We start from the raw sequence: 14,402 nt of genomic DNA, 5'->3' as shown, positions 1-14,402 counted from the left end.
GTTTCAAGTGGGATCACATATTTGTTCAGACCTGAAGTGATAAAAATTCTAACATTTGTTTAATTTCCTTGTTAGAAAAAAATCAGAAGCAGGAACTGGTGGCAAAGAATCATCCAAACATTCCTTTATTCATCATATTTCTTTTTTCAGTGACACATAATTACAACGCGAGATGTGCAAACCAGCCAGACTTCCTAAAATTAAAGTATTGTATCGATGTTCCAGACAATAGGACTATAAGCAGCTTAAACATCCTGAGACCTCCCACATAGTTGGCTTATTTTGTCACATACCATCAAAACGGTTACACGAGTTGAAAGAACTCCAACAAAGACCCGTCTCTCTGCTCTCCCTCCGCTTTCATGTTCACAATCAGTCCTTTCTAAAAACATACAGAAATGATTCAAAAGTAGAAGCACTTTTCCGACAGGCTCGGAACGTGAAAATTATTTCCATCTTCGACATCTCGAGCATCATTTGCGTGTGATTTAAACAGCAGAGACACAATAACATGCGTGTGATAATTACACAACTAGATGCACAGAAAACAGACAAAGAACAGTTTCCACCAAACCATGTCATCAGTTCAAAGCCTGGACACCCAGAGGCTCAATATTTCATGTGTTTTAATTAGAGTATCTTACTTTAGGTATTTATCAATGCATGAACAGGCTTGTGTGACATCAAGGAGAAGGTCAAAGAATCACAGCTGTGTTTGATTTACACAGGCAAGCTGGTGCATGAGTGATGATGAATGGGTGTTTTTGCCCTCCGTGGCCCCCAATGCACTGCTGCTGAGAGAGGGGTAAATGCATGTCTCTCACACCGACCCGGGTTAGCTCTTCTCGGGTCGGTTCCTGTTCAGAGCGGCTTTAGGTGCGAACTCCAGTTTCTCTTTCAGGCTAAGCACCTGGGTGCTGTCCACGCCCTCTTGTTCTTGCAGCTTTCTGTCCTCCCTCACCTCCAGGATGCTCTTCTCCTCTCTGGCTTTCGGGGTCCCCCCGATAAACCACTCCAGGTGGTAGCCCACTCCTCCCACCACGAAGGCCACAGGGAAGGTGACATAAGGGGCATAGGTCCGTGCCGCTGTCCAAAATAGAGGCCACATGACTGCACTCGGCTCCTCCATAGGGATAAATAAAAGAGGAAGTTGTGAGTGTGTTTTAGCATACATTAACGATTACAGTGTTATAGTATGTAGTATGAGGGGAAAGTGAAGAGCCATGTATACATAAAAGAGCATTTATGTAGCTACTATTGCCAACAAGAGAGTACGAGTATATTATTTAATAATGTTCCAATCGGTTACTAAAACATAAAAGGAGAAAGTGTACATTTTATATAATAGTTGCTAAAAAGATGCATTCATAAAAAAAGATGCATTCATGTTTAATTTTGTGAGGTCTGTCGATACATGTCGACTTGTGTAAGTCATATTATGAACCGGTTTGTAACCGCTAACTATAAATAACGCGAAGTGACACGTGAGGTTACAATCCGCGCAGTGACAGACCTTCTACAGCTAAAGCTGCACCAGCTACCGTCACTAGAAACAAGTCCGTGTGCTGTTTTGTTTCTGTATTATTGTGATAAAAGGCATTCGTTCATTTGTCTCCACTCACCTTTACTGTTTGCACGTTGGTACAGCAGCGGAAATACGCAATATCCGTCGGTAGACTTCCTGGTTGGATTTCATTGGCTGACGAGGCTCGCTTTGCTGCAACGTGTTTTCTCGGTGCGTCAGCACCGCCAAGTGGTGACAATAGCGCACTACGTTGAGATGAGGAAGGCCGAAACATCTATTTAAATTATTTGTTTTAGAAAGAACACAAAGGGAATCAACATTATCGATGTACAGCACTAGGCTACACCTTCTATACAACAATATAAAATACATATATTCAATTTAAGATCACTAAAATGGGGATTCTCTGCAACAGGAAATGAAATTAGAGGCTCGTGATCCACTATTAGGGTTACACAGTATGCCAATAAAACAGTATTATTACTTTTTTGTGCATCCTTTTACAACTGAAACTATTTCCCCACAATAATGATTGTAATGACAATAATGAGGCTTGGTAAACTGTCTAAAAACACAAACTCTTGAAGAACTTTTGCTTCTGTTTACTTTAACTGCTTATGAGGGATGTACATTTCAGCCACCCGGTGGGAAACCATAAATTGCAGCATTGCCTATGGGGGGGGGGGGGGGGGGGGGGGGGGGGATATGCTACTGCAGTTTCTGGGTAAGTGAATCAGTAAATGTTCTTTCTAAGGCTCCATATGATTGATGACACTGATATTTCAGCTCGCAGGCCCAAAAGTTTTCCGCAAAGCTGTGCCATGCAGTGTGCAGGGCACAGGGCTGATCTATAGCGATTGGAATGCAGCCTGTCGTGGAGCGACAATGAGTCGGGAACCGTGCATGACCGGTTCTGACTCATTGGTCATTTGTGCAGAGGGAGAAAGTTTTTCAGAATTTTTTTTTTAATGTTCTCATTACTTCTAAAGACTGCTGAAATGATTGTGATTAACAGGATTCATGGGTGATTCAGCATCACGCTTCAAAATTATTCTTTTAAGCAGTTCCTCCCTCGCTGCTGTCCATCTCCTAGTTGCCAAAACTGGCATTTGATGAATCCTTTCAGATAAAGTGGAAATGTGCTCATCCCCTGCGGGAAAAAACAACATTACTTGTACCAGTTCTGCTTCACCAGCAATATTAGCAGTGCCAGGATTATTTCATCAGCTCCTGCTTATTAGTGAATGATATTTAGAGCTGCACTAGCCCAAAAAATATAACCATTTTATCACTCCAAATCACAAACTGGGGCTGACAGAGTGGAGCGTATAGCGTCCTCGCTAACTGAAGCCCCGCAGACCTGCTATTGGCCCCAAGGTAATTACAGATGTCAGGCATGGTCAGTGGTGGGATACTCCCTCATTACACAGGAAATGACAATCAGGATTTAGGTTAAATCACCGCTGAATCACATAACCCAGAAAAAAAAGCTGCTGAAACCTTCCAAGCATGGTGCACCTTTGGTCACGCTCGTAAGTCCCCAAAACTCAAATGGTTTTGAAAGCGGTCCAGACACTGAACCACATCCACGTTCAGGCGATGTGTCAGATAGGCAAGGGAGGATGTGACACGAAATGTGCTTCAGGACGTGGGACAGCCAAGTTTAGCCTTATATTAAGATGGAGGCCGAGGGGAAAGGACTAGACGGATGTGAGATATGAGCGAAAACGATGCACGAGTGGAGTTTGATGGATTGCCTCTGATTTGGAAAGAGACGAGGAGGAGCAGGAGGACTCTTGACACAAACTGTGATGAAGCAGAGTAACAGATGGGGAGGGAAAGAAGCGCCAGATGTGGAAGGAGGAAGACAAGAGGCTCTTTTGTGCAGCCAATCTGCCAAAAGGAGAAATGAGCATCTGATTTGGGACATTTGGAGGGCAAAGGTCACGAGTATAGGTTCTGGATCACTGCACCTCTGCTGGATAACACATCAATTTTGAAGTGATTTACCTCCATTCAAGGATTCGGTTTTCTCTGTTTTCAGACCAGAAAAAAAAGAGATTTGCGTAACGGGTTTACTGCCGCATTTACACAATACTTGCCTTTCAAATCCAGAGTAAACACGACAGCATGCAGCTTCTTCAAAGTGTATTTTTTTCATTTGTGTGAAGAACATGAATACATCAAAACGTGATAGAAAAGAAATTTATTTGCTTTTGGCATTAAGAACCATGATGTTATCTGATTTCAGACCACCTCAGTGGAGTGTTTTATCTATTAAAGCACCGGCCCGACAACCACTGAAGGTCCATTTCATTGATTGGAAAGCGGAAAACATAACAAGGAACAATTATTAATGCTTTTGGGAGTTTCCTCCCAACGGATAATTGTTTTTATGTCTGGTTGATACTGGCTTACAGGGGTGCAATGTAGCAGAAAACTTTGTTACAGCGCTTTAACAGCAACAACCCGCTTACCGTGAGGAGCAGAATAATTCAAATATTCGAAAAAGTGGCTGTATTTTGGCTAATTATACACAGTACAATATAAAGCAATGTTCAATACAATGTGCAACCATTGCATGGAAACACCCTCTGGAGATGCTGAATATTCCTGATGGCATTCTAATGGCACAGGAACCGGTTAATGTCTGCATATGAGCAAATTCATCAGGTATGAATGTCAAAATCACACATGTGTAAACAAGGCCTCGTTTGCAGTTTATGGTAAAAATATAACTGGCACTCTATAGCATCAGTCACCTGTAAAACAATCACTTTCACACTTGCGCCTGGTGAAAGTTAAGCCATCCAGTAAAGGCTTTAGCTGCCTTTTTTTAACAGCCAATGAACTTTGATGTAAGGCTTTTTACCTCCTTACAGCAACAAGCCACGGAATGATGTGTTCCGGCTGATATACTGCACACATTCAGATGGAGGCACATATGGCAGAGCACTGAAAACGTGAGCAAAATATGACCTGAACACGGAATGATTCGATGAATCCACAGTGCAGACGGATTGCCGGTGGAGCGGGGGCTCACATGAGCCTGGTGACGGCCCCGGAGAGGAAATCCTCGTAGTTGAGGCGGATGTTGCCCGACATGGCCGTGTCTTTCTCCCTGAAGACCTGCGTCATGCTCTGGAGCTGGGTGCACACCTGGATGAAGCGGTCCAGCTGGATGCCGGGTCGCCCGCGCGGCACGGTGAAGCGGCGCACCAGCGTCTCGGAAAACTGTGGACTCAGGTTGTAGCCCATCTGAGCGAGGGCTAGAGGACGGACAGACAAGACGGGGAGATCATTCTTGTTATCTGCTGAAAGGTTTTATTTCAGGCTTCAGATCAAGCTTCCACACACACACACACAAGCGGGGGCTACCTTGGTGTAACTCCGTGCCACTGATACAGCCTGAGCGGTCTCGGTCGTACTGCTGAAAGAGCACCCTCCACCGCTGCATGAATTCCCACAGTGCCGAGAAGCCAAATACGTCCATTCGACCGGACCGCGACTTGTCAAACATGTCTAAAGGAAAAACAAAACACAGGACAGTCTTAGCCAAAAGTATATATATAAAGTATGTATATAAAAGTAGCACACAGGAGTCGCTCAGTACTCATGATGATAATGGAATATATTAGTCACTGCCTGACAAACACAACTGGAATGTCGGGATACTAGTGCAACTAACAGGACTCCTCTTGGCTGCCCAAACATGTTTTAGAAATGTAATCTAAGTTTGTGAAATTTAGAGGGCCACACACTTATAAAACCAGCCTACTTTCTTTTTCCCGCCACGCTTTTATCCATTTATTTCTCCTAAATGACATTTTTTTTCAATCCATTTTGCTGTAGACACTAAGGCGTTTATTTATAACCGTTGAGCTTTTCATTTGGCCGCAGCTGCAGCACTTACTGATCATCATGAGGCAGGTCTCGTCATTGAAGGCAGACCAGTTGGAGTTGACGAGTGCCTGCTTCAGCTCCTTTAGGTTGATGAAGCCGCTGTGGTCCGTGTCGACGGTGTGGAACCACTGGTACGCCTCTTGGCTAACACCAGGAGGGATGTTTCCTACAGGGAGGAAGAATCAGAGCAGTGATGGGATGGTGGAGAGAGAAGTGGTGGCTCAGAATGACTTTGAAGAGGCCCATCACTGCAAGATTGTTTTCTCAGCACGCTTTTGTTGTTTTTAATATATATTTCTTTATCATTTCAGCGAAGCTCTCCGGCTTTGATGAGTAACATGTGTATGTGTGTGTGTGTGTGTGTGTGTGTGTGTGTGTGTGTAGGGGTGGGGGATGGTCAAAGGAAAAGATATCAGCTGCCTCGTTCCGATGCAAAATAACTATTTATCTATCGGGAGATGAAGGAACACACTTCTACTGTCTGACAGCTGGAAGTGAGCGGGCTCTCGAGCAGCAACTTAATCATAAAAAAAATGAATATATCTGTGCTTTAGAAGGCACTGATTTGGGAAACAGCATGGGGTTTATTGACTATAACATGGAATATACCTCATAAAGGGATGATATGCCTGATATCAGTCCTACAACAAAGTACATTATATACACAGGAGCATTGACACATGCAGGAGGAATGTGTGGAAAGGAGAAAAAATGTATTAAGGTCTGGTTTGCTACAGCTTAAATAACATCTAATAATTCACTACCCCATTCATATCATTAAAATACTTTATATTCTTCCAGTGAAGGAAAAACAGCTTAAATCGGGAGTGTTATATCGGACTGGTACAGTTTGTACCCGTATATTCGGCTGAAGAATACCTCCCCAACCTTAATTACACATGCTCAGTGCTTCTCAAGAAGGTAGTCGCAGGGTCAAGTGTTGAGGGAAAGTCCTCCCAGAAAGAGAGAGGTGGTGTCGGGGCGAGAAGCCATTACCTGAGTACATGGCGGAAGAGACAGGAGGGGGGGGGGGGGGGGGGGGGGTGTTAGAAAGTATGGTATGAGACAAGGGGAGGAGTGGAGGCAGGGCTGATTGTCAGGAAAAGGAATGGGGAGAGTGGGGCAGGTGACACTTCAGGCCAGAGACCCTGGTGGATTCTGGCCCTGTGGGAAGTAATAGCAACATAGGCTTTTTCTTGGATGCTACAGGAAACAGTTTAATCACACACATGCATACACACACACACACACACACACACACACACTACACTCTTTACCCATCTGTCTCTTACTTTAGCCCTCACTCAGTATTACCGGAGTCATCACTCCAGCCGTGTAATCCAGCTGAGGGGCACACACTGAACCCTGTCTCTACATGACTGCCAGGGAACGTAAATCATTTTCTATCCATCATCCCAGCAGAGAGCGAGAGAGAGAGAGAAAATGAGTGGAAAAGCAATGAAGATGGGGGAATAAGAGCCCATCCGCAGTCTCCTCGTGTTCACAATATGCCCGTTCAACTCACACTGGCAGCGGTGCCCCAGAAGCATCTCCAGTCTCAGCTTACCTGCAGGAGCCTGGTGTCCATAATGTCCTCCATGGGGCTGTCCCCCGTAACCCCCATAATGCCCGGCGGGGGCTACACCTGGTCCATGCCCATACTGCCCTCCTTGAACTGGAGCTCCATAAGCACCATATTGGCCCCCTGGCTGATGTGGTGCACCTCCGTATGGAGCCGAGGGTCTGGCCCCGTAGGGACCACTGCCTCCCCCGTATGGAGCAGCAGGTGGTCGGTGGCCTCCTCCTGGATAGTCCTACAGTGATAAGACAAGACTGTGTGATAAGTAAAAGGAGTAAACGAGCTTTGTGTGTATTACATTCTGATATATATATATATATATATATATATATATATATATATATATATATATATATATATATATATATATATATGAAACAATTACAAAACATCTAATTAGTTTATCAAATACGATTAATTGTTATTGTGTAAAGGGGATACAGAGTTGCTGTTTAGCATCAGTAATAACAATCCAACAGTTTAATAACGTTATATCCTATAAAAGCCTACAGGACCCATTCCCAGCACTTTTCAACTTCAACATTTAACGTTAGCTGTAAACAGCCTACTTCTGAACTTCACTAATACCTGTACTGTGCGACATTGTGACGTTTTACTTTTAAGTATCTGAAAACTTCTTACACGACTGAAGTAATGTTACAAGCTGTAGAAAACTACGAGGAAATGCACGAACGAAACAATCAAGATTCCTTTGGTGATAATACAAAACGGGAATATTAAAACAGCTAACGCTCACTTACATATTGTTTAACTAACGTTATAACTCCAGCAATGTTAGCGCAATCCTAATGTATATAACGTTCACAAAACACACTGCAACATAAGCTAATGGCCGTGATTACCACGTCGCGGCACCAGGCATTTGCATTGTTTACTAACTGTTACAGCAAACAGATGAATAGCTAACGTTAACGTCACTTGTGTTTTTAATGTCCTAAAACATTAGTTACGTTATATCAAGGTAATGAAACAGATATTACAGTTATTTAACAATGTAAACATGTTGTGCTAATTAACATAAACAAAACACAAAATGCAGTATTTCGATACCTGGCCGTAGTGGAAACTCATTTCTGACAGACTTCAACAAGGTAGCCGCGTGAAGGCGGATACAGATACTGAACCGTCCGGCTCGCGGTAGGCAGCTATTGGTGCATTTCCGGGTCTGTCACCGCCGCACCCGCTTCTCCTGCTCCTGATTGGACGGCAGAGTGGAAAAGTGATGACGACGGGAAACAGTATGAATCACTATGCCCATCACGCTCATGAATAGAAGCAAATACTTACTGAGTTCGTCACTCATGTGTCATTCTGTTATATATGCTGGGTTTTTACTGCGAGTCTGTTTGAGTTTTGACTTCATATTATTTTAGGGATGTATACCGTATCTTCACTGTCAGACATAAACCGTTTCTTTATAGCTCTAAATTACATTCTGAATCAGCTTTATTGGTCAAGTAGTACACACACAACAAATGTATCTACCGTTTTTATACAGCTATTTATTTTGACCTACTTGTATATACACAATCATTATGTGTTTATCGTTACATGCATCTGTGTTCATCTTTGTTCTCCTTTCTGTATTTCTATGCTTCTGTAAAATTGTTCTTGGATTCATGTATGTATGGTAATTCTGAAACGTTTTTAAAAAAAGAACAAAGGACACATACAAAGAAATATTTAAAAAGGGAAGTAACTTTATATATCACAACAATAAATACAAAAAGAATATTATCTCCATGGAGTCTTCTTTCACTTACAAAGAGTAATCAATTTTGTGGGTATAAAAACATCTTTTGTATATTTTCTTAATGTGTTCATGCCTGTATCATACCTTCATTAATAAACAATTCGGATGTATTGGCATGAGAACACAAAATGCCAACAGTACTCAAAACAACTCTTCAGCAATAAAGAGCATTTTCTTCATATTGCATGTCTGAGAAAAAAAAAACCTTCAAGAGATTTCTGATTTCTGCCCATCACTAAAGGAAGTGCTGTCTGTGCTTTATCTTGTTTTATACATTAGGGGGCAGTGTGAATTCTCAGAGAAAGTGTTTGCTCTTAAAGTGCATTTACACCACTTGGGGTCTTCCAATATTTCATAGTTTTATTTACACAGAGTACAAAAGCAGTTCTCTCTCTCTCGCTCACAAACTTCCTCTGTAATCTTCCATTTTGAGGGGTTAATTTGCATGCATAAGGCATGCATTCCTGCAGACATGATAATATATATAAAAAGCTGCCACAGAAATCCTTGAATTGATGGATATCTCTTTGGTGTTGAGCAGCAGTTTCTCATGGAGTTTGATGAATGCATTTGCTTGCAGTGGCCCCTTCAGTACTTTACGCAGTTTTTCAACATGGCCACTGCCGTATTGTACATCATCTTTTCATAGATGGCTTCTTCTCTATCTTGGTGTTACAGAGATTTTGGATGGAGGCTGTAGGATCCATTCTGATTGAAGTTTTGGACCTGAACTGTGACCTGGGTCGAGCCAGCGGAGACATCTCGTGATTCTCGGCGAACAGCCTCCTATCTGCGTCGGTCTTCTTCTTGATGACTTTCTGGATGTGTTTGCAGATGAGGTAAACCATCTCACAGATGCACATTAAGATGCATAAGGCAGAGGAGACCACCATGAAGATGGTGAAGATCTTCTTCTCAGTGGGCCGTGATATGTAGCAGTCCACCGTGTTGGGGCACGGCGCCAGAGAGCACTTGGACAGGCGGGGCATGTCGTAGCCTTCGTAGACGTAGTACAGGATGTAGAGGAAGCCTGCATCAAAGCCGGCCTTGAAAATCAGACTCACCTATGAAAAGATTCATGAGGGTTAAACCGGGAGACATACTTTTCTGGAAGTTTAAAATGAACGAAGGCAAAAGTCTATTTGCCTGTCCATCTATCAATATCTCTGATTTTTCAGTCACTACTAGTCTGAGGTTCATAATTAGGCCTACTGGAGGAAGACAATTGACCTAATGCAGGATCTATAATAAAAAGATGAACATTTTTAACCACTGCAAGCTTATAACTCATACAGCTTCAGTCCAGTTCGTAGGGACGGTGAAACTTGTTTCTGATTGGGCCAAGAGAACACAAGCTGTCAAAACATTCTACAGGCGATCAGGACAAAACAAATCATCTATAAGCACTGCAGTGTCTGTCATTTTTTTTATGTGTAACATCTCCAGCAATAAACATTTGTATCATCTGTTCTTACCAGGTACGTCCACCACAGGCCCCCACGTTTCTTCCCGGGGTTGGCGTACAAATGGGCGCCCTTGTGCGAGGTGGTGTACTGCATGTCCTTCTTCTCGCGGTACTTGACGTGCCCCACCACCATCAGCGACGGGCAGGTGACGAAGATGAGCTGCAGGGCCCACAGGCGGATGTGGGAGATGGGGAAGATGTGGTCGTAGCACACGTTGTTGCAGCCCGGCTGGGCCGTGTTACAGACAAAGTCCTTGTTCTCGTCGCCCCACACCCGCTGGGCCGCCACCACGAACACCATCACCCGGAAGATGAGGACCATGGAGAGCCACACGCGGCCGAACACAGTGGAGTACTTGTTGACCCCACTGATGAGGCTCTCCAAACCAGACCAGTTCATGACTGCTGCCTTCGAGGTGGATGAGGGGACGGAGGAGGCTAAGAGCTCCTCAGGAGACCAGGTGGGATTGGTGGGATGAGGTTCTTGATGATCTAAACTTGAGTGAAGGAAGGACAAAGTAGATAAAAAAAGAGGTAAGCACTCAAAAAAAACTTTCTCTACGATTAGTAGATAGAGAGCACATCACACTCCTCTTTCCATATATTTATTTTCATTTTATAAAGCAAGGACTGCAGCAAGGTTTTAACGGATTCTCCTGTGTTTTGATACTGCACCTTCCTAAAGTTGGAGGACTTAAACCCGACAGATTTAAAAAGAAGGGTCACAATCGATGCAGCAGCTGACATATCCTGACAAAAATTTGGCGAAGTCTCGAAAAATCACGAACACAAACAAATTAAAACAATTGAAAAAAAAGAAAAAAAAGACAAAGATCCCCTCAAGCAAGTGTAGGAACTTTTTTTCCAAGTCCAAGCCGACATAACTCTCTGTCATCGTCAGGGTTATTTCCTCAGATTGAACAAGGCTACTCCTTAAATATGGGCTTAGTAATACTATATAACACCGACACCACAAAAATCTATTCAAACTGTTATATGGCGTCATTCCCCATCCCTGCAAGATGGGGAAACAATCGCAAACAAAAAAGCCATCTTGAAGTGGTGATCAGTTGTGAGGCAACAAAACAACCAGGTATAATATTCACAAACATATTCCCAGTCATACCGGATCTTTACACAGAGCTGCCGTTTTAAGCACTGTGGATGAGTGGGTGAGTCATCATCGGAGCCTCCCTTTGCTGAAAAGACAAACCAATGCTCTCAACTCGATTAGTCAGCTATTTGAACAGTGAGGCTGATCAGGCCCCCAAAGCCATCTCTGTAACCCCAAGTGCCCGTTGCAGTCTCGGTTCTTCAAAGGACTATTAAGGGATAGCGTTTCATTGGAGAATGTTAAGCATGCCTTGATCGTACCACGGGACCCGCGCCCTGAGACAGAAAGGGAATTTTAGTTAAAATATCACCATGTGGATTTAATGGTCTGATTGTGTGCAGACTTTAAAGAGGAGCTGTTGTATATCAACTGCACAGCCAGTTCTGTGTTTCTTTGTGTGTGTGTGTGTGTGTGTGTTTGTATGCTTTCAGATTGCTTTGGTTGCATGTGTATCCTCCACTCATTTGTCTCTCTCTGGGGTTTGGTGGTGTGTAAATGAAGTGGTGTTTGCATATAGCTGTGTGCATGTATGTGCAGAATGAGTGTTTAAAGTTACCGTGAGCAACTTTTACCTGCATGAAACAGTCTCCGTTTAATTCTGGTGCTTCTATACGACCTACACATGCAAATGAGACCACCAGCGAGAAGATAGGCGATTGAGTCATTCTTAATGCTCGTCATTGGTACCGCCAGGTTGGACTCCATGCAAAATCTGATAAAACCATGCAGCTTCAACAAAAACTCCAGCGTGCCTCCAGCAGCAAGCAGTCCACCACAGACAGACCCAGATCCGACTTCGCTACCACCCTCAACCTGCAGCTCCACGCCTGGCAGCGGCCTCTGCTCAGCCAGTCCCCACTGGTCTCCTACTGGAGACCCAGGCCAGTATTGCTAGGCCCGCTGCAGGGAAGAAATGGCATGGGAGAACCAGAACCAGGACTGAGCAGGGCAGAATGTCAGACCCTGCTGCAGTACAATAAGACGTTTTCTAACAGGAATCTGATGCTTGGAAACGCGAGTACTTTTGTCTACAAGGACCGCAAAATCAACAGAAATTGAAATTCCCTTGTTGTAGCTTTAAAAATATGACTTAAGGATACAAACATCTTTGAATTACATATTTGATTGTGAACACAAGGAAGGTCTGTTACGCCACATAAGGCAACAAACTAAACAATGCTTCTGTCAAACAATGACATGGCGCACCGAGAAAAAGTTGGATAACAGCCTCCATGTCCACGATTCCATTTCAATTCTGTCTCGTCGAATCTCGTAGAAACACTTTCCTTCTGCATTTTTGGCATCACTGTAGACATATAGCTGTCAAATCAGTTGCTATTTTTCTCTCTCATCCAGAAGTCCTGACTATTAAATTACACAGCATGAAAAGACTTGACTCAATGAATGCCTTCACAGTTACAACATAACTGACACAGTGAAAGCCAGATACCTTCCGTCGCTGCTGATGTGCCCTCTCCTTCTAAGTGGAGAATACAACCAGAGGCGTTGTTAACAACATGTGATTCATCAGCGTGAGTTTTCTCCCAATCTCATGCAAAATACACACTCAAGCATACACAAACTTTGAGGTGACATTCAGCCCCGGATGGTAAAAAAAAGAAGAAAGAAAACCTCACAGACAACAGTATATCTTGTCTCAGGGCAATTTGTTTTCCTATTTGCTCGAGATTGCAATGTTGCCTTTCGGTACCGACAGCAGCCAGCCTCGTCTATCTCTTTGCCGAGTGTTCGTCTTTCTCTTTTTGCCGTGACAGACGAGACGTATCATTGCTTTCTCAACTGAGAAATAACCTCGGGTTCTGTGATGCATTCGAGTCCACTATTCCGTCCCAGTGCGATGCAAATACAGCTCCAGTGCCTTCATTAAGAGTCTAACGCAGTGTACAAGAGCTGCAGCTTCTCATGAGAAAATGACCATAAACATGCTCAGCATCACAGAAACAGGTGCAGTGTTCTAGGCTGGGGTAGTTAGAAAAGACCCCGTTACAATTTACACTTAAGTTGTCTTCATCCTGAGTGCAGATCTCCATGTCTACAGCTTTGTCTAGCCCAATGTGTGACCTTGACTGACACAGTTATAGATCCGTAACTGTTTCTTGCTCTACAGGTTGAGCTAGTTGCTTTTCCATCCACCAACTCCACATTGTCTGTATGAGTCAGCGCTCTCAGGCTAACAAGGCGGGGTTGAAGTGCTCTTGCGAGCCTTTCTTCTTCCTCTTCCTCTTCTTCCCAGCACTGCTTTTCTTTCTCTTCCTGTCATTCGCACGTCTCACCTACATACCTTCATCCTGACCTTGTTCTTTTTTTCAAGGTAACGCGTATCAGCCGGAGGAGTAAAGCACAAGCGATACCTGTGTAGTTATAGTCGCAGAGCTTCCAGTTATCTGTCTTTACAAATCTCACTCTTTTGTGCTGCGGTTTTTTTTTTTGACATACAAGAGCTTCACTCATATAATAGAAAAGGAACAGAATGAACAATAGCCTTGCCCTTTTAGTGTCCCTGTTTCTTCCAATATCTTTTGTCCCCTTGAGTTCTTTCTAGTATACATCAGATAACAAACTGAAATGCATCGGCATCACGTGTATTTTCTTGATCTAACACTCTTTATGAATAAAGACAGAGCCCCTTACCTTAAACACAGAGAAGCAGTGTAACAGAGAAGCTCCCTGCCCGTGACCTCGTGTCGATGCTAACTGGCACGGTCTCACCTGGATGTTTTGAAGGGAGTTGACTTCGAGGTGTAAACCTGCTTGGAAGTGTCATGAATGGGAGGGATGAAGGGGTGGGTGGAGCATCGCACACACAAACACCAACATACACTTACACACTGGCGGTTTTAAGCTGGAATTGTTTTGCAAGAGCTCACCTGTTGTGGTGGGGGGGGGGGGGGGGGGGGGGAGTTCGGGGAAACAGAGAAGGGACATAGTTTAACTTCAGAGAAAGGAAAGAGAAACAGTGCAACAGACGGTTAGCTGCACACGAGGGAAGAAAAATGTCGGGCACTACTTAGCCTTCTCAAA

The 14,402-nt window shown here is 43.7% G+C and overlaps 3 protein-coding genes across 3 annotated transcripts; all 3 read right to left on the bottom strand.

The window, feature by feature from the left end:
* Positions 1-109: 109 nt before the first annotated feature.
* smim12 (small integral membrane protein 12) lies at positions 110-1,690 on the bottom strand. The gene is made up of 2 exons (XM_079287464.1): positions 1,623-1,690; positions 110-1,123 (listed from the first exon to the last, which is right to left on the bottom strand). Exon 2 carries the CDS (start codon positions 1,106-1,108, stop codon positions 836-838), a length of 273 nt encoding a protein of 90 aa, XP_079143590.1. The 5' UTR covers positions 1,109-1,123; positions 1,623-1,690; the 3' UTR covers positions 110-835.
* A 2,024-nt stretch (positions 1,691-3,714) lies between these two features.
* On the bottom strand, positions 3,715-8,137 carry pef1 (penta-EF-hand domain containing 1). Its single transcript, XM_079288387.1, has 5 exons — positions 8,079-8,137; positions 6,996-7,242; positions 5,439-5,594; positions 4,904-5,047; positions 3,715-4,794 (listed from the first exon to the last, which is right to left on the bottom strand). The coding sequence occupies exons 1-5, from the start codon at positions 8,097-8,099 to the stop codon at positions 4,565-4,567; spliced, it is 798 nt and encodes a 265-aa protein (XP_079144513.1). The 5' UTR covers positions 8,100-8,137; the 3' UTR covers positions 3,715-4,564.
* Positions 8,138-8,778: 641 nt separating this feature from the next.
* On the bottom strand, positions 8,779-14,073 carry gjb9b (gap junction protein beta 9b). The gene is made up of 3 exons (XM_079288675.1): positions 14,013-14,073; positions 10,257-10,738; positions 8,779-9,845 (listed from the first exon to the last, which is right to left on the bottom strand). The coding sequence occupies exons 2-3, from the start codon at positions 10,644-10,646 to the stop codon at positions 9,417-9,419; spliced, it is 819 nt and encodes a 272-aa protein (XP_079144801.1). The 5' UTR covers positions 10,647-10,738; positions 14,013-14,073; the 3' UTR covers positions 8,779-9,416.
* Positions 14,074-14,402: the final 329 nt, after the last annotated feature.

This window comes from Melanostigma gelatinosum (assembly GCF_949748355.1).
Source record: "Melanostigma gelatinosum genome assembly, chromosome: 17".
Classification (NCBI taxonomy): domain Eukaryota; kingdom Metazoa; phylum Chordata; class Actinopteri; order Perciformes; family Zoarcidae; genus Melanostigma; species Melanostigma gelatinosum.
Note: the sequence above shows the minus strand (reverse complement) of the source record. Positions and strands in the feature narration are given on the sequence as shown.